The sequence below is a fragment of the Mycteria americana genome, chromosome 14 (assembly GCF_035582795.1).
Source record: "Mycteria americana isolate JAX WOST 10 ecotype Jacksonville Zoo and Gardens chromosome 14, USCA_MyAme_1.0, whole genome shotgun sequence".
NCBI classification, from domain to species: domain Eukaryota; kingdom Metazoa; phylum Chordata; class Aves; order Ciconiiformes; family Ciconiidae; genus Mycteria; species Mycteria americana.
In genome coordinates, this window is record NC_134378.1 from 18679183 (window position 1) to 18703094 (window position 23912).

Here is a 23912-nt window from a genome sequence, read left to right on the forward strand (position 1 = left end):
TGTGAGTTTATTGTCAACATACATTTTTCAGTGTCAATTATGTGTGATTGTAGTATGTGTCTTGAACTTGTTTTTTATACAAAGAGCTAAACACAGTATATAATGACTCATTCGTGCTCTTTAAGTGTACACAAATTGTAAGCCAGTTGATTGTGCTCAAACCACTGACTTTCTTTGCATGATCAGTGTTTTTAAATGAACCTTTGCAGTATACGTGTTTATGAACATCTAAATCAGAGAGTGATTTAGATAGAAGCAGGTATTTATCCCATCACCACTGCCTTGTAATGGCTATGCATACGCATAGTACCATCTCTTGGTCAAATCGGCAACTGCAAGTAATATTTGCTACGTAGGATGCACTTTGTAAACTGTGAACAGAGAACTACTTATTGTCCCTTTGTATCTTTCATTACACTGATATGGGCTAAAAAGGCCCATTGAAAAGGTTAACACACAAAAGAGACTTCTGCATGCAGCGCTCAAGTGCTTGTATTGGCATTCCATCTGGTGAGAATTTGCGATCCTTAATTAGATACCTGAGGTTTTCTATCCAAGCTCTGAGAGAAAGAAACAGGAATTGGCCACTACAGAGGTCAAAACATTCAGCAGAAGTACTGAGATTTCCTACTTGTGAATCACTTTTCTTTCTGTCTGGAAATCGGGTTTCTCGTATGTTCGTTTTCTTTCCGTCGTCAGTTGTTTCATCTGTTAGTTTAAATGCCATTCACATCCGATCCAACACTTGTGTTTGGTAAAGGCAAACCCAAAACACTGTCTGTGTTACTGATGGTACTAAAATGGTGCAGCCATTTCTGTATATTGATCGTAACTGCACTGTCAAAAAGTTGAGTTTGGATTGGTTCAGTTATTTTGCTGTACGCAACCAGCAATTCGCATGTCTCTATGCAGGTGCTCTGAACTTTTAGACATGTTGATAGGTATTTCGAAAGTGTATATACAAGTCTTTGTGTTCCTTATATTTTGGTGGTTAAAAGGTGGTTACACTACCACTTTGGAGGAGTATTTCTTCCATGCACTCGGCATAACTGTATTTGGAGTTGTGCACAAAGGTTCTCCTCTCTTACTGGTTGCCTAGCTTCAGTACAAGGTTGTCTGTTGATAGTGGTATGTTCCGTGTCAGGAAGTGGGCAAATGGACAATCCTTCAGATACAATGACAGGTAGCTCTACCATATGGGTCCTCCAAAGGTGTTGCCCTGAGATCCTCCAGCAAAGAAGATCAGACACTTCAGAAAAGGAGTATTTTTTTTCAGTCTGAACTGTAAAGAGCAAATTCAGTAACCTTTTGATTTACTTTGTCCTGCAGATTTGTTTTAAAGGTGGTTCTTTCATATGCTTTCCACGTAGCTATTACTTACATGTTTCTGGCTCCAAAAAGAAAGTCTTTTCAACAGGACCAACTTAACTTTGCTAGAGCTCCAGGAACAGCATTCATTATGACATTCTTTTGACAAGACTGGGTTTGTTTTTTCCCTGCAAAATCCATGTCTCCTGTAAGTCCTTCTCACTGATCTCTCTGGTCACAAAGTCAGCTTGATACCAGCTTTATTTTTCAGGCTTCCTTTTATTCAAGAAGTCGAAGAGTGTGAGCTCAAGTCATCCTTTATTATAATATGTATTCCAGTCCATTGTCCTGTACAGTTGCTAGTTGTGAATGTAATTTGCTCGTGCACTTAACACACATTAATCATGCTTCTGATACATACCATTGTTTGTAAAACTACAGTTGTAATAGACCAGCATTCGGTTTATGCTGATTTCAACCTCTGAACTTGAGGCTGCAATATTGTTAACATCAGCGTTAGCATGTGTAACCTCATGTGCACAAGATCCATGAAATCAACCAAGTGAATTCCCTTCTTCATTGTAAGTATTCGGTAGAAATTAACATTCACTCACTCACAATTAACCACGTCCAAACCTATACTTGTCTCTAAAATGCAACAAAAGCATAAGCACGTACAACTTGCTCGACTGGATCAGAATGGGGGTTCATCCAGTCTAATTTGGTCTCTGACAGTACACAACGCCACATGCCTCAGAAGAATGTGCATGAGCTTCACCCCAGCAAGTGAGGCATCATCTCGTAGTTGATGATTTTCAAGACTGAGTATGTCATGATATGCAAGATTTAATATCACTCTGAGAGTTCTTGTTAATGATAAATATTCTTTGTAGTAGTCCCCTCCTGTCTACTTTGCAGTCTAACATGTCATTAGTGGGAATCATAGAAACACAAGGTGCTGTAATCTCAGTTGAGCTGTCTGTTTATGCTGAGGTCTCCTTCTGCACTCGATAGGGCTGACGTAACACTCTGCATGATGGCTGACTAAAAAGTGCTTTCCTACTGTCCATTTACCAAGCTGAATTTCACTGATTGTTATACTGTCATCTATTTTGCCCTGTTTGGGACCCTCTGAAGTTCCACATAGTTTTTCAGTCCTCAGTAATTTAAATGGCTTTATGTCATAAGCAGATTTTGTACCCTTTTTGCACTCACTTCTTGCATTGCTGCTTCTGAAAAACATCATTCAGGCCTAGGCAAGTGTTGTCACTGTTCTGTATCCACTACATCTCTGACATGCTCATAGAAATCTAAAGGAAAAGTGATCCATAGGATCCTTGAAAGAATCTATTCTGCCTGGATATTACTGTGTTTTTATCTTCATAGTGCTTGGGGATTCTTGTTGTTTTACAGGTGTAAACATAAATCCGTAAAAATCTTTCTCGTCTTTATTACCTATGAAAATAGAAGCTTAAAATATTACGTGAGCATCTTTAATAATTGGGTCTCTTTCTGAATGTAGTGATCAAAAAATACACATATCTAAGTTTCCCTTTTATTGTGTCTACATTTCCAGCTCTGACATGGCACATCCATGAATTAGATGTGAATTTTCCTTTTTGGTGGAATTTCTTGTTTCTTTAGAGCAACAAGAAATGCTTACATTGTGCCTTTTGTTTTGTCTTTTATAGTAAGCAGTACCCTCCACATTCAGTGCACAAGAGCGATAGGTACCAAGTGGTAAAGCAATGCAGCTTTGGTGACAGAACCAAGTGATTTGAAACTACCAACTTTGGCTATTTCTGTTTGTTTTGTTTTGTTTTTAATCTGTAAAAGGGTAATAATTTAATTGACTGCCTGAATCAAGGCTCTAGAAACTTAGATCAGTGGAACAGAATGGTGGGGAGAAACATTCACCATCCTGGAGACTGATTTTAGTGTCTTTCAAGACCAATTCATAGTATGAATGTGTCATATCAGCTAGCGCTCACTTGATTTTTTTGAGTGATCAGAATGGAATGAGGGCTGGGTCAGCCTCTTGGGCATGCTCAGATTTAAACTGCATAGTTATAAAGAAAAGTACTGATAATTAGCCGTACTTTACTCCACCATTGACTTCTGACTAAGGGCTGTGTAAAGATTGTAGGTTTGGCAAAAGCTATTTAAATCCTTCCTTGGGCACTTACACATTAGTTTAATTGAACAGTTGTCTTTATGTCTAATGCAGGAAGAATGTGTATTTCTTGTACACGGCACTGGCCAGATCTGCATTTTAATACTGAAACTGAACTGGGTGTGGTTGCTGAGGGCAGTTAATAATGCTGACACCCTGAAAACCCAGCAACCCCAAGTGTTGCAAAGCTTGGAACTTGGCACAAGCTTTAGGGCTGATTTCCTTTGAACAGCAGGCTTCCCTTACAAATAGTTAAATAGGATGAGGTCATTCCAAGCTTGTGTGACAAACATTGTCTGAAATAATTTCCTGGATTGTATTTAAGAAGAAATACTGAAGGAATTTGAATAGCTTTGCTGTAGTGACGGCAAATGTAATGACAGTCTGCATTCTTGCAAGATTTAATGAGATTTTGTGAAATACCATCACTACCTCAAGGCCTCTCCTGAGGCTACTGGAGGATTGTATACCCTGACTTTCCAAGATCCTACAAGACTTAATTGATAGGTGCAAAGCTACCTATTCCCCTCTCCTTTGCCTGGAGAAATCTGAATTCCTGTGTGTGCGTGTGTGTGTCCTTTTCAATCTTCATTCCAGTCTCTCTGGGCTGACTAGTTTTGACAAGCTTCCGCATCCTTTCTAAGTATATGTGTGGGTGGCAAAATATTGTAATTGATGTAATAAAATAGGAGTTTACATGTTTTGAAGAATTTGTTGGCTTTAAATCAAATAAATTTAAATGAGACCTCAGTTTAATCTGTGTCGAAGAGTCAGTTTGTGTCTGTGAAACATTCTGTCTGGGGGAAGTTAGGACTGCATTGCTGGACAGTACTAGGTGTTGTCAGCAGGAAAAGGTCAAATTGTCTCTTAGGAACATTCAGATCTTTGCTATTTGGGCTTGGTAACTCTGAAAGGAATAAATGGATACAATGGATTTAGACATGGGTGACATAGTCTGGCCTTCCTCATGGAGAATGATGATCTACTTTAAGCAGCTTTGTGGAATGAGGATGTGTGACTGTTAATTGTGAATTCTCATACATTCTTCTGATTATATTGTCCTTAGCCTTTTCTTCCCATCCTGTGCTTTCTGAGCACTTCTGGAAGTATTGTAAAGTATCTGCCTTTGCAAACAGAAAAATCAGTCGTCTTTTCCTGTCTGTTTTATGATACCTGCATGCAAGGAAACAGGTGGAACTTCCTCTGACATAAGTTAGGAGGGTAGATACGATGGTTTTGTAAGATACAGAAAAAGGGCTAGGTGAAGTGTGTGGCAGCAGGTGTTACCAAGTAACAACCTTGAAGGTAGTGCCAGTACAAAACAAAAATACATGTCATAGGCTGCTTTTTCTCAACTGGTCTTGTAGACAAGTTTGGCCAATTCTCCCTGTAGTACAGTGAGAAGTTTCTGACCTGGAGCAAAATGAAAACACCCAACCTTTCCCCCAGCCCCCACTCCAATTTTATCAAAATGCATGATGCCAAAATAATTATGACCAGTGCATTGACTGATAGCCTGTGTTGGTTATGGCTCCTGATCACTACTACTGTGTATTAGTCCTAGAACAGATTCAGACTAGTAGGGGATGAGATTACAAAGCCAGAAAGCATTGTAAAGTGGGTCCCCACACACATTAATTTTCTGTTTAGGAAATTGCTCGTATTTATGCTTAGCAAAGCCTTTGTAAATAGGCCAAGGCAATTGCTGCAGTTCCTTATGAAGAGGATACAGTTTGGGGTCCTTTGCTGTGGGCCAGTATGATAGCTCAGTCAGTTTTTCCTGCAATAAATCTTCCAAATTGGCACCTTCGTCTTGTCCGTCATTTGTATTTAAAATGCAATGAAACATAGCAGTCAGCCTCAGAGTTACATATAAGTCCTGAAAGCTTTTAGCTGTGCTTAAGTTAGAAAAGTTATAATAGAGAGTATTTAGGTAATTTCTATAAACAAAACAGTATAGGTATCAGTTTTGGCTTTGTCTGAAACTGTTTCTGGAGCTACTTAGTGCAACTGAGAACCTAAGTCAGCAGAGTATTGAGAAATTTACTTATTCATTACATCAGTTGCATTTTTTTCTCTCTTTCTGCCTAATGGGAACAGGAACCAGTTTTTCCTCTCCTGTAAACTCTTTTTAAAATTAACTTTTTTTTCCTTTTTTTTTTTTTTTTCTTTTTTTCTTTTTTCTGAGTTCTTGGTAGCTGTTCTGGCATTTGTGGCTCCACCACTGCACAGGGCCAGTTGCAGTCATGTTCTTTTAGACTCACAGAAATGAAATGCATTTTGTTTAGATGAAAACAGAATGATTTATTCAGTTCAATGTTTTCTTCTCCTATGAATTCTTAACATTTCTTATGTCCTAAAGATCTAACCACCTGTAAAAATAAAAGTTCTTTATATTTTCCTTTTAGTGCTCATTAAAAAGAGTGAACTGGGGCAAATACTTTTTCTTACCACATCTTTTAAAAGAATGCTGTGTATATCTGTGCAACTACATAAACAATATATCTCTAAAGATTATATTGTCTTAGATAACACTAGGAATGATACTTTTGCATGTGTGATTGATAGAAGAAGGAGACTTTAGCAAATGGAGGTTTAAGCCTTGGATAAAACATTATGCTCCTGGAAGAGAGGAGATTTTATTTGTACACCTGCACTCTTTCTGAGTACACTTCCTGTGACATCTCTATTTCCTCAAAATATTTTGTGACTTGCATGAGAATTTCTGTATATTCCTGCCTCTGTGGGTTTGTCATACCTGAATGCAGCGTTATCCGACAAGAAATTTCATGGAAGCTGCTGTTAAAATGTTAATTGATTAAAATACAATTTTACATTAAAATGCCAAATTTACTATCCAGAAGCTTCTTTGGGAGAGGGTGATTGCAGAGATGTAGCCAGTTGAACAAGGTTTGGGGTTGAACCCATAGTATAGGGGGCTATAAGACATCTCTTACAGTATGTTTTTCTTGTTAAATACCTTTTCCCCCCTCTCAGGACCCAAATGTTTTTCTTTTTTTCCTGGTAGAGCCAACTAAAGTAAGTAATAATTGAGGCTGTATGAGGAGGTGAATTTGTAAGATGTGTATACATGAAAATTTGCATAGTGCTTAACTATAGTGTATCAGTGATAGAAATGTAATGGGTTTTGGTCTCAGTCAGGTTGCCTGTGGTAATGATTTATCCTTTTATCTTTGGAGCAGTTTCATTCATTCATTTAGTTCATCCCGCAAGAACTCTGGGCATTTTGAGACAGTGGTGCATATGTGAAGAGCTATGGGTGTAAATAAATGTGTCTTAGTCCAGATGACAGATCACCTATTTACTGTTTAATGATGTTCTGCTTCATTCCTGTTTTCAGGAACAGCTATTCCAGCCTGTTATTATTTCAGATGCTCTAGTGTTTGCCACTGCTTAGTGAATGACATGTTTCTTTTATCTGCTTTTATACTGTTACTCCCAGTCATTTCTGTGCTGAATATTTCATTATTTGTAATTTATCACATGATTAAATCATGATCTGAATAGGGAAACTGTGAATTAAAGAGTATTGTTTATTGAATAGCTTCTCATTTTTCCAGTCATAAGAAGAGAGTTCTATTGTAACACTGCCATATCTTATTGCTGTATTTTCCTTCTAGTAATTAGATGAAATGATAAATTTAATTCTAGAATTGAATTATGTCCACTGCTTGGATAGTGCTTTGGCTATTACTGAATAGAACTTACAACTAGTGAATATAATTAAATTATATTCAATGAAGCTTACGAAACCAGTGATTTTAAATGGTGTTCCTTGGAAATCTAGCTGCTATCATTGCTACAGGTTCTAATGCTGAAAACCATCACACTTGATCCTCTCCGTCAAGTTATTACATAATGATTTCCACCAGTAATTCTATTCATGAAGGTCCATAAGAAAGGTTAGGAAATTAAAAAGATGACACTGTCTTTACAGTGTAGTGTATAGTACCTTTTTATTCATTTCCGTTCATATTACATCACCTTACTTTGGCTGAGTAGTCTGCATTTCTGTGCTCCCAGTCATAATAATGTATGAACACTGCACCAGTCTCGTAAACAGAGACAAAACTGAACTGATGTACAGGTTATATCACTGAGCAGGAGCCACATCAAGCATCACAAATCCCTTAATGTCTGAAAAATGGATGCAAGCCAAGTCCACCTGAAGCTGCCTGGTGCCACTCTTGTAGGGAATGATTTCAAATTGGACTGTTGAGCTCTCCATGGGGGCCATTCTTGCCACACTGAAAGAGAGAATATATTTGTAAGTTCAAGCAGCTGAAAAATTCTTGCTATGTATTCTTCAGAGTCCCCAAATCTAAGACAGCATGGAAAGGAAGAGTCAGAGTAAGTGGCTGCTTGTTTGTATACTCCTAGCACAGGTGGACATAACCTTCCATGTTCACAGCCCCCACAACACTATCCTTGAAGAACTAATCAGGCTGTAATGGATGTGGTGGAATAGTTGCAGTTCTCAATCTGTGATAGAAAGTTAGGGGTTGTATCATGAGGGCAAAATGTATTGAGCACCTGAGGAATGATCAGAAAGGTTATCTTTAGAAGAGCTCAGATCCAACTGTATGTATTACCCTCAACACTCACAATATTTATAGTACTCTAGATATGCTCATGCTGTATTTTGGTGTGGTAAATATAATTACCTATTGATTTTATGTCCATAGTTAGAAATGACTCTTGGCTGTCCGACACAAGGAGACTGATAGTAGCACCAGGAAATAGAGAAAGTGGGGGGAAAGGGTGCCTCTGTTCTAAGGAGGTACTGAAGCTGAGCAATAGAGATGCTGGTAAGGCAAGTTAAGGTTCAAGGTCAGGATCTAGACCTGAATTTTGTATTCAGTGTAAATGAAGCTTTAGTGATTCACATCATTATCCATCTTTTGCTAACTTTTTTTGTTTTCCTCTCACAGTTTCTTGGTGCTAACCCCCCCAGCATAAATATTTTGGAGACTTTAAAAAATGTTTTTAAAATAATAACCATGGAGGAGATGGGAGAACAATTTCTTATTGGTATTATATCAGTGGACACTTTTTAAAGACATTTCATTACAGTATATGTCCTAGCTCTTTAGTAATTTAATATCTCACGGACAAAAGATATCGTCACTTTCTCTCTTATCCTTCAAGGATTGTTTGGTTTTCCTTTTGCAAACCACAAAGAGAAGAAAGTTTTTAAATTTTTGCCCTTTATATAATTCAGTCACTAACTACAGCACTCTGAGTTACATACTGTCATTAAAAGCAGGCCATCTCTCCACTCCCTGAGCATTCTGTAATTCAAAGCTTGGCAAAGGAGGTGTAAAAAACTCCAGGTAGTATATGGAGAGTACTGACATGATGGTATTTTGTCCAAGGTTGTTGCGACCAAAAGTCATGAGGTTGACAGAATCTTTTTAAAAAACCCCACTTTTATTCCAGATTTCCCACCAAAGTGAACACGTTATTAGCCCGATAGCATTTACGTACTTGATTCTGAGTTGTTCTTTGAGCAGGCCACTACCTTCTGCTCTCAGCACACAGTCTGTCACCACTTCAGACAGTGGGTTGGTAAATGTGACCTGCACATTAACAGCCTTGTGTACCACTGTTGGACCAAGGACCTACAGAGAGAAAACATTCTGCTCAGCCACGGCATTAGTCTCACTTCTTTCTCATGGTTTTCTCTTTTCATTCCCATTGCAAACCACTTACCCTCTTAGGATCTCCTGGAGAGGAAGGAGCCAGGAATTAATACATGTACATATCTTTGGGCATCAGGCTTGAATCAGCCATCCATTGTGGCTGAGAAAGAAAAAACTACTGTAGAATCTACTGATTAGTCCCAACTTTTTAACTAGGTCAGTGTATGGTGTTATTTATAACACAGTATATGGTACTTATCGGAATGAGAACGGAATGAGAATACAAGTATTAACTTGGTATATATGGCTAACTACTGTAGGCAGCTTAAATCAAATTAGCTCTAGTTAGGCTAAATGAAAGGTTTAGGATTAGAAAACATTGGAGGTGTGAGACAGAGGTGAATTGTGGCATCTCAGGCAAAAAAAGTAGAATGCCAAGTAGCAGATAAGCGTATTCATTACCTTATTTCGACTGAGATAGAGTGGAATTGGCGTATCTGGTTATCTTTGTAGATAATGTAATATTAATTAACATAATGGAGAAGTCCAGCACCCCAACTGCATTTCTCTGTTATTGACTATGTTTATACAGAAGTTTCAATCAACAGAAACATAAACTCTTCTTGAAACTTATTCATGGAATTGAAGTAATTTCATTCAGGTGCCTGCCTTATATAAGCTGAATCTATTATTTGCATGATACAGCACAGAAGGCTTTTTACAAAGTCTCACTAGAACTTGGTATTCAGAAATTGCCAGACCTACAAAAATCCAAACTTTTTATTCCTGTGTGTAACCTTGCTTTTCCTGTATGCTACTGACAGAGTGGTTTGGGATAGCGAATCTAGTCTGGAGGCTCTGAAAGACTGCGAATTATCATACTCCCTCTATGTTGTTTACAGTACAGTAGGCAGATAGCATTTGATCCCATGTCTGATACAGCATGTGAATGTGCTGAACTGTCCAAAACAAGTTAAGCTAGTTTATGTGCATGTGATGGGCCATGCAAACCCAGGCCTGTCCCCAGGCAGACATAGTGCATGGTCTTTCCTGTAGACTAAGAATTGCTTTTTACCCATTGTACAACATTTGTCAGAAGTCAGTCTTAAGTGGAAAAAAAAGCCTCCGGTTCTAATCATTAATCATTTGGGAAGATGTTACAGAAGGTGAAAAGTGCCACTTTTCCTGATAGGTGAAAGAACTTCCTTGAGTATTAGTAATAATGACCCTCACAGCTCCAGGCATTATCAGCTAGTCAGTGAAGATGTCTTTGGTAAAAATCAGGCTTCCTAAATAAACTGGAAGAGAATGATCAGACTTCCCTGACAAAAGTGGAGGCCTAGGTATGGACTAGATCTCTCTGTCTCTCTCTGTCTCTGTCTGTCTTGTCTGTCTCTCTGGAGATAATCTTACCTTGTAACCCTCGTAACACTGAGAACTTTATCAGTGCCATGTCAACAAGCACAACATGGCAAGAATACCATAGCACAGCTATGCCTTGGAAAGGTTTGCTTTTCCTGAGTGTATTTCATTTCACTTGTGTCATATGGCCTATTACTAGAGCAACAAGATCAAGTCACCCTTGGGCATGATTTCTCTTCCTCACTCCTTTCCATGAGGAGTAGCTGGAGTAAGGATTCTAGTTGCTTCTTCTCAACATGTCTCTCTAGGGAGACAAGGGGGACTAGCTTTTACCTTGATGGTGAGAAAAGGATCCTGAAGTACAATATCTTTTTCCACTAGCAGCGAGGCTTCCTGTTTGGTTTCACACACAGCAGTCACTAGGACCTTCCTGTCATCCATCAGAGAGTTTTTGTACTGGGAATAGGAGATCTTGAATGAAATCTCTTTCACTGGAATGGAAATAGAAACAGAATTTTCCCCTCTTCTTTTTTCTGTGTCTAAGTACCAGCTATCTGTAATAGATCTGTATTTTAAGGAGCAAAGATGCTATCACCCTGGGGCTGTCCATTTGTGGGTGTTGGCAGCCAACAGACAGGCATTATGCTCATAGGTGACTTCTACTTACATTCGCATCAAATGTTAAATGATCAGGTACAGTTCAGTAGCTGGACAGTTCTGAGGATGGATATATGTGGCAACCCCTCCTGTTTTTTTTTTTCATTTATCTGAAGCTGGGCATTTAATGCTCTTTCCTTGCAAAGGAGGCAGAAGTGAAAAGGTGGGTTGGTTTAAATGCCCCTGCTGATGCAGCTGTTCAGCCTCTGCCTTTAAAGAAGGTACACAGTCAGAGTCTCTGTGCCAGTGAGGAAGGCAATGGATCTTGGTACATTGAGAAAAAATGCTCAGTGTAGTTACTGTCCTACTGCTGCAAGAGATGTAGGCTTATGTTTCCCCCTTTAATCTGTCTTTATACTTTGTTTATGGGGAGCTGGTAGCTGAGCAGTCTCTGGTGTATGTCTCTTAGTTGTTCTCTCACCAAAAAAGGTCGTCATGTAGAACTAATAGTGGCTGTGCTGGGTCAGACAAAAGGTCACCCAGCTCAGTATCCTTTCTGACAGTGCCCAAAAGCAAATGCTTAAGACAGGGCAAATATATATGTCTCTTTTCCCCTGAATAGACTTAACCTCCAACCGTTTGCAGGTCATGCACTTGTTGAGCCATTCATTATTTCTATGTGATTTGGCCACAAACCAAAGCTATGTCTTGTCCTAAGCTGTAATAAAATTAAAATTACCTTCTTCAGATCCAAGTTTAATAGACCTGGACAACTGCAAAATCTCTGCCTTTGGTCTTCTTGTGTAGAGAATGGCTGAAGCCCTCAGTTTAACCTTTATGGTCTTGAAATCTGAGATCAAGTTCCTGAGTGCCAAGGTAAGGAGGATATCCTGGCCAATTACAGGAGGTGCATCAAGGATCAGCTTCCCTGAGATACTGGGTTTTTGTTCAGGCTGTGTCATATTTTGTCTCCATGCTACTGAAGATCGTCTTCTAGGTCTTGTAATTTTGGTTCTTTTTCCAGTGCTTCTCACACCAAGCAGCTTCAGTGCTTTTTTATACACCTGCCTTTCTCTCAAGGATCCTGCTTTGAAAGATAACATGGTCAGAGATCTCATGCATGCTGGATATAGTGCAATGGAGCCACAATTGCTCTCAGTAAATACAGTTTAGGAAAGCTGAGGAGGGCAAAGATACACAAGAGGAGAAAGTGAGGTCTAACCCAAATGCTAATTTTGACACAAAAGCAAATGAATATACATGGCCATGAAGGCTGGAAGGTAAAACCTGCCTGTCAGCTTTAGCTGGCTATTCATGGGCACCTCTTAGAAGCTGTGAGCAGTGGAAAGATAACTCCTGGGAGAGCTCAGTTCTGCGTAAACTGGGGCAATTACCCTCTCCTCTGAAATTAAGAAGGGTGAAAAAATCCTTTTGCAGAAACTCTCCCCAAACAACTCTCCAGACTGGCTATTGCTGCATGTCATAACAGAAATATTCTCACCAGCTGATCAGAACAGCTGGGACAGAATGTTTTACAGAAGTAGCTTTGACTTTGTGTTGAATACATTGCTATTTCATCAAGGGTCACAAAGGCCATATTGAATCACTATCAGCTGACAACGAGCCCTAAGACTTTGAAAATTCACAATTACTTTGCTCCAGAAGATGTAAAGAAATTAAGTCAGTGCTCGATCCAATGAGGGCCTAAATTCTTTTCACTTCTGACCATCAGTGGCAAGACAACTGTAATAAAGAATTTACCTTCTGCATATTTGTAATTAGCAGTGACATCCACACGGGAGTTGGTGCCCACTGCTTTGGTACTGATAAATTTTCCAATCTTCCTAGTATCAGAATAAATTCTCTCTTTTCTTCTGTTGCTATAGTGAATCCAAGTAACATAGTCAGCATTCACTGCTGCAAACACAAATGAGCTGTCATAGTCCAGGTTCACATCACCTTCCTTAATGGCTTTGGTGGAGGCAGGACCACACTGATATATGCCTATATTAGAGAGAGGGAGAAGTTAAATGACTGCCTATTGCAAAAGAACACAAATCCTCATGCTGACAGCAAGAGGGGAGGTAGTCACTCCAAAGACATGTTTGGATAAAGTGCATTGTTTCTACGTCTGTGCATTATGGTAACAGCATGTCCAGAGGTTCCACATGCATTTTGGTGTTGGTTTTGGCTGGGATTGAGTTAATTTTCTTCACAGTAGCTAGTACGGGGCTATGTTTTGGATTTGTGTTGAAAACAGTGTTGATAATACAGAGATGTTTTAGTTGCTGCTGAGCAGTGCTTGCACAGTATCAAGGCCTTTTCTGCTTCTCACCGCACCTGACCAGCGAGTAGGCTGGGGGTGCGTAAGGAGTTGGGAGGGGACACAGCCGGGACAGCTGACCCCAACTGACCAAAAGGCTATTCCACACCACATGACGTCATGCTCAGCATATAAAGCTGGGGAAGAAGAAGGAAGGGGGGGACATTCGGAGTGATGGCATTTTTCTTCCCAAGTAACCGTTACGCGTGGTGGAGCCCTGCTTTCCTGGAGATGGTGAACACCCACCTGCCAATGGGAGGTGGTGAATGAATTCCTTGTTTTGCTTTGCTTGCGTGCACGGCTTCTGCTTTACCTAATAAACTGTCTTTATCTCAACCCACGAGTTTTCTCACTTTTACTCTTCTGATTCTCTCCCCCGTCCCATGGGGGCGGGGAGTGAGCGTGTGGCTGAGTGGTGCTTAGTTGCCGGCTGGGGTTAAACAACAACAATTTTCTATCAAAAGGTAGGAGCACAGAGGAGATTGTAAGGCTAATAAGGTGTAGGGAGAGCTAATGCTTCTTATGATGTGTACTATGTGAAATGTTCTAACCCTAACCCTCCACAGCTTGCAAGGCTGTTTCCTAAGCTGTCTAGTGAAAGGAGAGGAGAGGATGGAAGCCGAGTCAGAAGTACAATCAGACTTATGAGATGTGAGTCATCAATGCTGTATATGCATTGAGAAGAACCAGGAAGCTAAATTTGGTAAACTTAGTAGTGGGGAATGAGAAGCAGTTTATCTGGAGTTTGGTGGGTTTTAAATGGCCAAATAAATGAATCTTTTGATGGAGGTCACCAAACTAGATCAATGAAGATGTGTCTGTATTAGTAAATAAAACCAGAGCCAAAGTGTGAACCCAAGTGCTGGCCATTGGTCATCCACACTGTTTACTAGCTAGCAAGCTTCTTAGTGTGTTTTTTTTCCCCCCCTTGTGATCTTTCAGACAGTGGCTGTGAAGAATTCAGGGAAGGGGACAGACCAGGGTTTGTTCCCAGCAGGCTGTGCTATTATTTTGGCCTGGGAGGGGGAGTTCAGTGCTGTGAATAAAAGCCATTCTATGTCACTTGGTTTCAGAACCAGAGAACAGTTTGGAGCTTCTTTCATGTAGCTTTGTACATATATTCCATGTTGTCGCATGCCATGGGGACATCATATGAAATACCTTCCTACCCATTCCAATGTGTCCTGTAAAATATAGGGTAGATTCATGGGGCATATTTTATTTTCTGTTGTAAACTCTTTGGTTCAACCCTGTGACTATAAGCTCTAAAATCTTTACTTAGCATCTTACTAAAAGGGGTTTTAATTTGCTTTGCTGCTAAATCTGTCCAATGCAAGCCAGCAAATGTGTCTAATGCCAGCAATGTGGCCTTGCAGCAAAGAGGGCCAACAACATCCAGGGCTGCATCAGGAAGACCATTGCCTGCAGGTCAAGGGACATGAACCTTTCCTTCTACTCAGCACTGGTGACACCACATCTGGAGTGCTGTGTCCGGTTCTGGGCTCCTTGTACAAGATGTGGACATATGGGAGCAAGTCCTGCAAAGGGCCACAACAATGATTAAGGGATGAGAACTGGGACTGTTCAACCTGGAGAATGGAAGGCTCGGGGGAATCTTATAAATGTGTATAAATACCTGATGGGAGGGTGTAAAGAGGACAGAATCAGTCTCTCCTCAGTGGTATCCAGTGAAAGGACAAGTGGCAGTGGGCACAAATTAAAACACAGAAAATTCCATTTAAACATAAGAAAAAAACTTTTTCTATGAGGGTGGTCAAACTCTGCAACAGTTTGCCCAGAGAGCTTGTGGAATCTCCATCCTATGAAATATTCAAAACCCAACTGCACATGGTCCTGAGAAACCTGTTCTAATTGACCCTGTGCTGAGCAGGGAGTAAACAAACTCTAAAGGTCCCTTCCAACCTTAGCTATTCTATGTCATTTTATGAATCTGTGTAATGTTAGGAGCTAAGAAAAGCAAGGGTGAGATAAGTGAACTTAAGATGTGCTGGCTTTTGGCTTTTGTGGAGGCAGGGGATCAAAAAAAGTAAGAATTTGCATGCTAGTAGGCAATCCAGAGGCTGAAAGAAAACCTACTGGAGATTGATGTGGATATTGCTTTTCTTGTGCACCCAAATTAATGCTACATCTACAGGGAGTAGATAGAAGAGAGTTGTCCTGAAATTTCAGTAGCAATCTTTAGGAGTAACAGTATCTACAGCTTTTTATATTTACCACAGTGTTACCTTTGCTTCTTTCCTGGGGTGTTGCATCCAGAACCTGCCATCCGTCATAAAAAGAGCCAAGATCTCTTCTAATGAACCAGCATTCATTCCAGACATGGAAATTCCTGTAAAGGAGGTAGAAGAGGGAACCCCTGATTCATACAATTGATTTTATATTGAAAGATTTGATACATTTCTGGTGCAATGCAAGAAATAACCCTAGTTGAGTGAATGAAAACTCCTCTGTGGAGAGACCAGCTACTGACTCCTTTCTTGAGTACCTCTTTCCCCTTCTTTGCCAGCTTTTTCTGTTCAGATCTCTGAGAAATATTGGGATGTTATGAAAAAAATGTTAAAAGGAAAATAATTAATTGCAGAGTCAAGTAGTCAATTCTGGACATTCCAGAACAACATGCTGTACAGCCAAAAGTCTCCTGCGCACATTGCTATCTGTCAGTACTTAATTCACAGTTGCTTTCTGCTTCATGTCACCCTTGTCCCCCCATTCAGTCCACATGGTATAGGGTGCTTGGTGACTGAAACACTGATGCATGCAGTACAACACACATTTGCAGTGTGATAGTTTCTGTGCACTTGTTTGTCAAAAGCATGATTTTTAACAGCTTCTCTGAGGTGAAAGAAACAGCATGTTCTTCCTAAGGGATGGGATGGAATTTTTCTCAGCTGCATTAAACATATCACCGTTACTTTAGTAACCTCTTGGTATTGTGCAAGGGATGTATAATGGTAATCATGAAAGACTGAGACAATCAACATGTAGCACAGGAGCTGAGTCTAAAACTTACGGGCTTCTGAGAGTGCTCTGCTCTAGGAATCGAGGGACAAGCTGATATAATTTTTGGGCAAGAGGTTAATCACTCTTCGACTTTTTTTTGAAAAATTTAAACTTTCATATAGTAGAGACAAAATTAGCAGTTATATTTTCAAATTATATGTTGAATAGCAATGGTACAAAGCATCTCCTCTGTTAATTCTTCAGAGTGATGAAACTGACTACGTATTGCATTTCTGAACACTCTGTCGGTTCTTTGGTATGGGGTTTTATATCACTGGGAGCATGAGGTTGGGGATGTTTTTCAGGAGCATGATTCTAGATCTTTTAATTAGAGGAGAATATAATGGAAAAAATATTAAGAAAAAAAGTATATTTACCACACACTGTCTTCAGTCAAGTGCAGGGTCTTTCCGGAAATGTCAATGTACTTATCAATACTCAGATTTATATTACTGTCATGGGCAGAGTTGAAGTTTGTAATAACACGAGTAGGTATTCCCAAGGATCTCAGAACTGCAATATAGAATACCATGAAAGTGCTGTAAACCTATTTTACAGACATTTAGAAAGTATTTTTCTGTTTTTCTTGGCAGAGCAGTCTAGCGTATATGTTTTCAGTGGGGAAACAAACCCTCAGAAACTTCTGTCTCAGATACAATGCAAGTCACAGTCATTGTGCACAATTGCTTAGAAGACAGTTCCACTCAGATGACATTCTTAGCTGCCATGTTCTTTTTAATAAGAATTAGATTCACCCATTTATTTTAATCTTTCATTCTTAATCCTATTCTCTCCCCCATTTTCTCCCTGTGTTTGTTTCTCTGTTACCTGCTTCTTTTTCCTCTCCCTCTCTGAGACCTATCTCTCGATTGCATTATTTTTCCTTTATATTTTCCCTGAAGTGACTCGTCTCTCAGAGCAGCTCTGAATGGAAACTGCTAGGATTAAATGCTTTTCCTGACTTGCAGCTCCCTTTACAGGTCCTCAGAATTGTGATTTGTTTTTGTGTCACCACAACAGTAGAAAACTGGCATTGTGAGGAGACTTAAAAGAGCATGGGTTTCCTTTGAATCCTAGCTTAGAAACAGGAGACCTTGCTCTTTTCACCAGCCCAGCCTGGCAAACTGCTTTGCATTTTGTTTGATGACTTACAAAACTGGGGTGCAGTATTACAACCTACGGCTGTTTAAAATAGAAGAAAATAACCCTTCATGCATGGAGAGCATAGGTTCTTCGCTCTCTCTGTCAACGCTGAAACAGCTTCAACAATAATGTCACAAAATTAGAACTAAGGAAATCCTAGTAAGCTTCCTTTCTGATACCTGTGCACATTACTCCTGCAAAGACCCAGCACTGGCCATACCGGACAGGTTTGTATCTCCCCCTGTACCACTTTCGAAGGATGGTCACACTTCCACTCCACTGCAAGGGGTTGGTTCCTGAGCAGTACTTTCCATTCCACTTCCCTTCCACTACTCCTTTTTCGTCATTGCTGTTAACCTGAAAGAGTCCTTCTCATAAGAGAATTAAAATATTTACAGAAAAAGGGAGAGAGGGAAGTAGGCAGAAATGACCCTGTTTGTACCACTGTTCTCACTGGCTGAGTGGTGGGACATAGTATTTGAATCTTAGATAGACTTTTGTCTGCTTAAGTGCAACAATGGGATCAAACCCAGATCAGATTGTAGAGTCTGATGATTCAAAACTGCCTTGCTTTTCAGTACAAATGTTCCCAAATGTACTGACTGCCAGCCTATTTCAGTTTTCTCTGTTTCATTGATTAATTTCACCTCCTTGTATGTCATTATACTGTTACACTGTGTATTCAGTATTGGTTCACATTCTCAAGTGATTTATATGGAAGCCTCAAGAAGTACACATTTTCTCTGAATATGCATTTGTTGCAACTGTGCATATAGTACATATATCTTGATCAAACTTGTTAGATGTGCTTGCATATATTTGTGCACATCCATTTTAGAGGCCTGTTTAAGTGTCATGTATGCTGGTACAGAAAACAGTAAGTTCTTTAAAAATTTTTTTTCTTAAGTATTTGTACTTTTACTAATTCTGTACATCTAAGTAGAGTTATTTACTTCACGTTGAAGTTGAAATTGCCTAGAGTGAGTGCTGTCTAAAAGGGTGAAAAGGATCACAGCTATAAAGGAGGAATCTCAGATAAAGAATGTGGTAAGGCATGTATGATTTATAAAACTGAAAGCTTTTCAGTTGCCTAGTTGTGTATCTATGTTTGTGAGGATGGGGGTGTGTGTTGATAAGATATAACTATTTGTTGAAGAAAATGCATACAGGCCTCACTGAACGAATCCCCCTTAAGTGAAGAACGCTAAATACACACATTAAATGCAGCCATACAAAACTGATTTTCCAAAATATTTCATGCTTCTCTTGGTGTTTGAAAAACTTAGCAAATTATTTCAGAACGGACACAGGCTTTCCAAATCAGTGAAAAAATCTAATGGACTGAAAAATCTGTTAGGAGGAAAATACGTCTGAGATTCAATGTTCCCCAGAAGTTCTTGGAAACATTCCTTCAGTTATGAGCAAACTTTTGGGAATAAGGTAAATTAAACTTTTTGGGTATTTTTCCTTGAGAATAAATGTCCATTTAACCTCTTCTGTAGCTATTTTTTTCAGAAAAGTTAGCTAATCCTATAAATCATTGAGGCATTCACAATGAAGTATTGGGGTTTCTGTTAGTAGGTGCATTGTACAGCTGTAACTGATTTATCACTTTACCATAGCACTGATAACCCTGCTCACATAGATAGGATTGTTTCGGTTGGATACGTCAATAGCTGGATCTTGGCGGTGGTTCAGGCTTCGATCTAGTATAGTCAGAGAGATATCAAGGATATCCTCTTCAAACTGAAATCAAAACAAGCAATATATTAAAGGCTAATTTCATAAATAAACCCAAGGATAAACTCCCCACCTATTTTCCTTCTCCTAGCACAATAGGATGATGTTGGTAATATAGGCATTTTCTGTACTGGTAAAGAAAATAGGGCCAAGAAGAAAGCATAACCACTAGGCTGCTGACTCTCCACAGTATTTTAAAGACAGCATGCTTATGAGCATGGGTTTGGAGCCATAGCTACTAGCATTCATGAAGACATTACGTGGCCTGGTGGAATGGACAAGACCACTCCAGGTCTGGCTCAGCAGGCTTAGCACCCTCCCACATCCTGTCATGCCCCTACAGGTACCCTTCTGTTATGAAAGCTTCACTCTGATGGGCTGCCTTCACCTTACGTCAGATGATCTGAACTGGAAGAAGCCCACAAAAATAATTCTTGTGGATTAGGGTCACAGAGACACTGTGTTGGGCCCAGAGAATGCCGAAGTGCTATGCTGTACGGGTGTGGTCAGGCAAGGATGCCACTTGACCTCTGAGACAGAAAGCAGATCCGGCCTTGTTTCATTTATTAGTGTAAAAGTAGCCACAGTGATCAGGAGGATTAATAGAAATGCTGTCTGTGCAACTGGTGGTGCAGTGGGAAGGCGTGAAGTGGTCAGGAATGGTTTTGACTGGCCCAACAAGTTGCAGGATAGATATGTGACTATAGATGGGCTGTAGTTATGACTATTTCTAGCAGTTATGCTTAGAAGGCCAAACTGATTTTCAAAAATTCCAACTTGAGTTGTTTCAGTTGAGTAGGTTTGGGACATCCTTTTAGTGTCTTCTGCCCCATTACTGAACCAACTGTGTAAATATTTAGATGTACGAGCCTTGCAATACCTGGAGGTTAATACCGGAATGGCTTGCTTTGCCCTTTACAAGGGTCAAGAAACAAGTAGAATTTCGCCAGTCTGTATAATAGGCAAAAGAAAACTAAAATTGTGCTTTGTTTCTTTTATTTCTGTATTAGCACATGCCAGACAGGGGAAATGATCCTGAGGCTGCTGTAATGTGTTAATAAGTGAGACATATATCTGCAAGAAAATCGTAAGTGAGAGAGGAATACTGAACTCTTATACTATGAGATAATGATTCTGTCTCCTCAAGAGCCTGTTTACCCACTGTTCTTATTTTCAAAGTTCTGGAATAGATGATGCTGTTTACCTGTCCGTAGTTCCAAGCTTCTTGGTGAATATATTTTTCCAGACCCTGGAATATGATTCCGCTATCATTCAGAACATACTCCCATCGCTCCTTTTCATTAGCCATATAGACATCATCATCTAGAAGCAGAATGAGACATGTTGGCTGAAAAGAAAGTTGTTTTGCTGTAACTGAAAATCACACTTCAACGGGAGTTCTAGGGAACAGGTCAGGCTGCCTGTGCATTCAGGCTTAGGACTCCCTTGCTAAACCTCTGTAATAATTTAGAGAGTGAATAAAATAAGCATGAAGTTCCTTTGAGGGGAACTGACTATTCTCCTGTCCCTTCACTAATCTCAGTATGTGTCTTACTGGTAGATATTGCTTGGTTTACAACTGAAGACAAGTATCAGAGGGAAAAAATTATAGCATAAATATTTGGAATATTTCCTGCTTCTGATTTCTTATTCTACAAGCAAGAGGCTGGATCTTTGATTCATTGCAGCACTGAAGAAAGGGCAAAAACTTGATCCTTGATGTTGAGCAAAAAAAAATCTTTCTGTAGCTGTGACTGTCAGGTACATGGTTAACTGTGACACCCAGATTTCCTGACTGAGACAATGAGTTATTTGAAGGACATGATACATCAAAACATACTTGGACACCAGGGATTGAAGAGTAGCACAAACTGGCCCAGGAGTGTTGAAGAGACCTTGTTCCCAGAAACGATCTGGAGTTTGAGTTTGTATCGTCCAATGACAGCATTGGCTGGGCTGAATATTGTGAAGTTCATGCAGCCAGGCTCACTGGGCTCTTGGGTTGCACTCCAGCCACTGGCACCCTCCTCAGAAAGGTTAAATATGGCCTTGGTCTGCTGTGATTCTGCTGGAGATGGTCCTGCCAGAGGGAACAGGGACAGCAATTCTGAATGACAGATGTGGGTGACAAACTTGGGGTCAGTGATGATCTCAATTCCACATTTTTTTAATGACTACATGGAAAGATTGTGGCTTATCAGATCAAATGCTTATTCAATGTAAACTAGCTGCACTCCAATCCATAGAATCATACTATGCAGCCCTCTGTGTTACATGCATGACCCAGTAAAGGTGAGTACGCCCATAATCATTCTAGACAAGTGAGGAGGCAAAGCCTGTTGTCCTGAAAACCTGACAGTTCAAAAATATGTAGGCAGGATGGGCCACACTTTTTAATACACATTTCATGAAGAGTTAGCAGCTGCTTGGAGAATTTTTTGGAGAAGCTTTTTGGGAAGATACAGATAGGAGTCTTATGAATGGGGTCATGTAGACTGTTCTAGTAATAGAGAACACATTAAGTTAATCAAGGTGAGTTTAAACAGGTGAAGCAGAGAGTCAGGAGAGGAGACAAATGGGGGGATGATGGTCTGTGGGAGGTAGAGTTGCAAAATGTTCAGGGACCACAGAATGAAGACAACTTGCAGTATTGCAGGTAGGTCCTTAGGAGCAGAGATATAGGCTTGTTTTTAGATTGAGGATGGCTCCTACCTTTCTGTTACTTGTTACCTTAACTGTCTATTGCCCTAAGGTACAGATTGAACCTTAAAATGGGACCTCCTAAGGGTAAAAGGACAATGAATCCTGAATGATACAGGACAAAGCCTAATAATTCAGGAATGGACCCCATAGAGCTGTAAGGCACTAGCGTTTTGGAGCTGGAGTGACTTGGATGTGAGGTGAGTGCCATGGGGAAATTACCTGTGCTTGCAATAAAGGTGAAGTTGTCCCCAGGTTGCACCGTTGTTTGGAGGTTCAGAGTGATGCTGAAGGCCTGTCCTCTCCTCAAGATTGCTTCTGTGCTGCTGTAATCAGAGGTATGGTGTGCAGCTTTATTTAGTTTGGATTGCCAATTGACATTTGCTATTTTCAGAGCTAGAAAGACACGAGGCAAGTTAATTAAAAACATTGTTCCTTCAAACTTGTACATCTTTTCAGCTTGTCTAATGTAGTAATTTTATAAAATATAATATGGAGCTGGAGTTATATGCTCTAGGAAAACAGAAAAATCCACTGTCATTAAAAATTGCAAAATAAACAACAACTTAGAGGAACAGCTAAAATATCTTTTCTGCAGGCATCTTTCAGAGACAGAAGAAACACCCATTCAGATAAATCATCTTTGATTTAAAAAAAAAAAAATCAAAACTCTATTGTATTTAGATAAGACTTCGTTAAAGTTTGAAGAGATGGTTCTATTCCACCATGTTCCTGCTCTTTTTTGGTGGAGATCCCTAGTTCCCAGAATGCTTTACAGATGTACAGAAAGAAGTATTAAAACTCTCATGAGCAAGTGCATGCCTGATCCTGGAAACACTGTATGACAGATGATGAATAGAAGGCTAGTATCTTCATTGCTGAATTTGCACGTTATCTTCTCACGTATTTTGTATCTCCGTTAATTTACAGTCTTGTTGCTTGAAGCTGGGTGTTATTTCACACTCTGTTGCAAAAAGATAACCAGCAGAGGAGAGATGGTAGGATTAGGAGTGGTGTATCTCGAGGCAGTGCTACGGGTTGCTCTGTTGTATCATGATAGGTTGCCCACTATTGAAAATGGGATGCTGAAGCACAGATTACAAAAGCTTTCAACCTTTCTTGTTCCTCGATCAATTAAAACAACAACAAAACCCCAACAGACAAATAAAAACAAAACAGAAAAAATATATATCACTCTATGAACACATGTGTTTGAGAAGTGCCCTTCTCCAGTATGATATTCCAGAGGAATTTCACTTGAAGAAAATTTCCTGCCATGACTAGAGCATGTTAACCTTTGCAGACTAATGGTGCTGTAAGCAACACTGCCATCATTTCACTGAACTAAGATATAGGACTTGGTTTAGCACCACCTTGAATCCTTTGGAATGAGGTTCATATCTGAGAGAATCCATAGGGTGCTACCATAGAAATAGAGAGGGCGAGATTTGAGTTTTCTGCTGTGTTTGCAGCACAGAATTATATTCTGTGAAGTCTTGATGTAGTCATAATTATACTAATTTTTCAGCTTTTTGGAAGAAACATGAATGTGCACATGCAGTTCCGAGGCTGCAGTAAGGGCCTGGAGCAAGTTGCTTTCCTGTAGTCTGTGAGCATAAACATGTTTGAGTATTTTCAGTTAAAAGTGAAGGGTCTTATTTCAGGTATGTCACCTGGAGTAAAAGAATTCCATTGATAGGAGTGTGATGTTTGAGTCACGTGATGTAAAATATCTAGAAAGTTTCTCGCTTGCATCATCACTTTATTTTCCTGACTTAAATATGTTTAATTGAAAAGGACCTACAGAAAACAGCACTCCTAACATCAAGTCCTCTAATTTAAGAGTGAATTAGAATGTGTTTCTGAAGGGCACTTGGGCTCA

General features: G+C 39.7%; 1 protein-coding gene and 1 long non-coding RNA gene across 2 annotated transcripts in view; one reads left to right on the forward strand and one right to left on the reverse strand.

Annotated features, from left to right (window-relative positions):
* LOC142416929 (uncharacterized) overlaps window positions 1-23912 on the forward strand; it is a 76246-nt gene that overhangs the window by 8639 nt on the left and 43695 nt on the right. The gene's annotated exons all lie outside the window — the stretch shown is intronic.
* Window positions 7596-22481, reverse strand: LOC142417123 (protein-glutamine gamma-glutamyltransferase 6-like). Its single transcript, XM_075517478.1, has 12 exons — window positions 22253-22481; window positions 21171-21410; window positions 20535-20653; window positions 19208-19336; window positions 17770-17947; window positions 16825-16960; window positions 15673-15776; window positions 12865-13107; window positions 11843-12187; window positions 10840-10997; window positions 8990-9123; window positions 7596-7749 (listed from the first exon to the last, which is right to left on the reverse strand). The coding sequence occupies exons 1-12, from the start codon at window positions 22479-22481 to the stop codon at window positions 7596-7598; spliced, it is 2169 nt and encodes a 722-aa protein (XP_075373593.1).